This window comes from Lipomyces japonicus (genome assembly GCF_038497905.1).
Source record: "Lipomyces japonicus strain CBS 7319 unplaced genomic scaffold V1514scaffold_58, whole genome shotgun sequence".
Taxonomy (NCBI): domain Eukaryota; kingdom Fungi; phylum Ascomycota; class Lipomycetes; order Lipomycetales; family Lipomycetaceae; genus Lipomyces; species Lipomyces japonicus.
The window spans coordinates 61,243-62,135 of record NW_027117870.1 but is presented as its reverse complement, the minus strand read 5'-3'; the positions used below and the strand labels follow the sequence as shown (position 1 = coordinate 62,135).

General features: G+C 43.6%; 1 protein-coding gene across 1 annotated transcript; it reads left to right on the top strand.

The window, feature by feature from the left end:
• Window positions 1-351: 351 nt before the first annotated feature.
• V1514DRAFT_369763 (uncharacterized protein) lies at window positions 352-678 on the top strand (the record flags this gene model as incomplete). Its single annotated transcript, XM_066929959.1, has 1 exon — window positions 352-678. The coding sequence occupies one exon, from the start codon at window positions 352-354 to the stop codon at window positions 676-678; it is 327 nt and encodes a 108-aa protein (XP_066781202.1).
• Window positions 679-893: the final 215 nt, after the last annotated feature.

The following is an 893-nucleotide window of genomic DNA, read 5'->3' as shown; positions in this document are numbered from 1 at the left end:
AAAGAGTATCAGTCTAAGGTAAATGATGAGAAGCAGCGGGATGGCACACGCATGAAACGATTTTCATGCGAAAGTAAACTAAGTATAGGATGCTGCTCAAATCGAACACTCGACCTTTCAATTCATTATAAATGGCATAAGCCTTATGAATACATCGAACTGGTGCTAAAGGTGCGGGAGTTTATACAGTCACAGGTGTCAACCAAATATATCGGGCAGTTCGATTTCTGCCCGAAGCTAAAGCTGTGACAAGACATCGAAGTTTATTATCGCTGGCAGAAGGCTAATCCAGATCCGCTAATTTCTGCTAAACTGCTTCTCTCTCCGAAGATAGTGCGTATAAGGAACATTATGATATCTTCACGGTCAGAAAACCTAAAAGCATTGGGCTTTTATGCTTTTGAAGTCATACAACAGCTCCAAAACTCAACTGCCCAATTGGTGATGGATGCCACTTTTGGAACCAACAATGGTGGAATGGACTTATTCGCTATATTAGCTGAAGTTGAAGGTACAGGTACAGGTGTTCCTCTTGCATATTGTCTAGTAGAGCATTTGAAACTTTCTCAGCCCGAGCTAGCAGAGAATAGACCAGCCCGTGCTGGCCCAGGAGCGATGACGCATATTATTCATCAGTTTAAAACGTTATGGATTCCAACCGAAGTTCTTTGGGATTGACAAGAATGCTGCCGAAATTACAGCATCGCATGTAAAACGAGCTTTAAGCATGAAGCTCGATTTATCCAAAAGTGCCAACACGCTAAACCACTACAAACCGGTGGAAGCGCAGGAGTTGATCACAGGTTTAGATCGTCAGGAACACGTCGACCTGCGAGCCATAGATATGGCAATTGTGATTGTCCATCGCAGCACACAGTTTTTCAGGAGTCGGG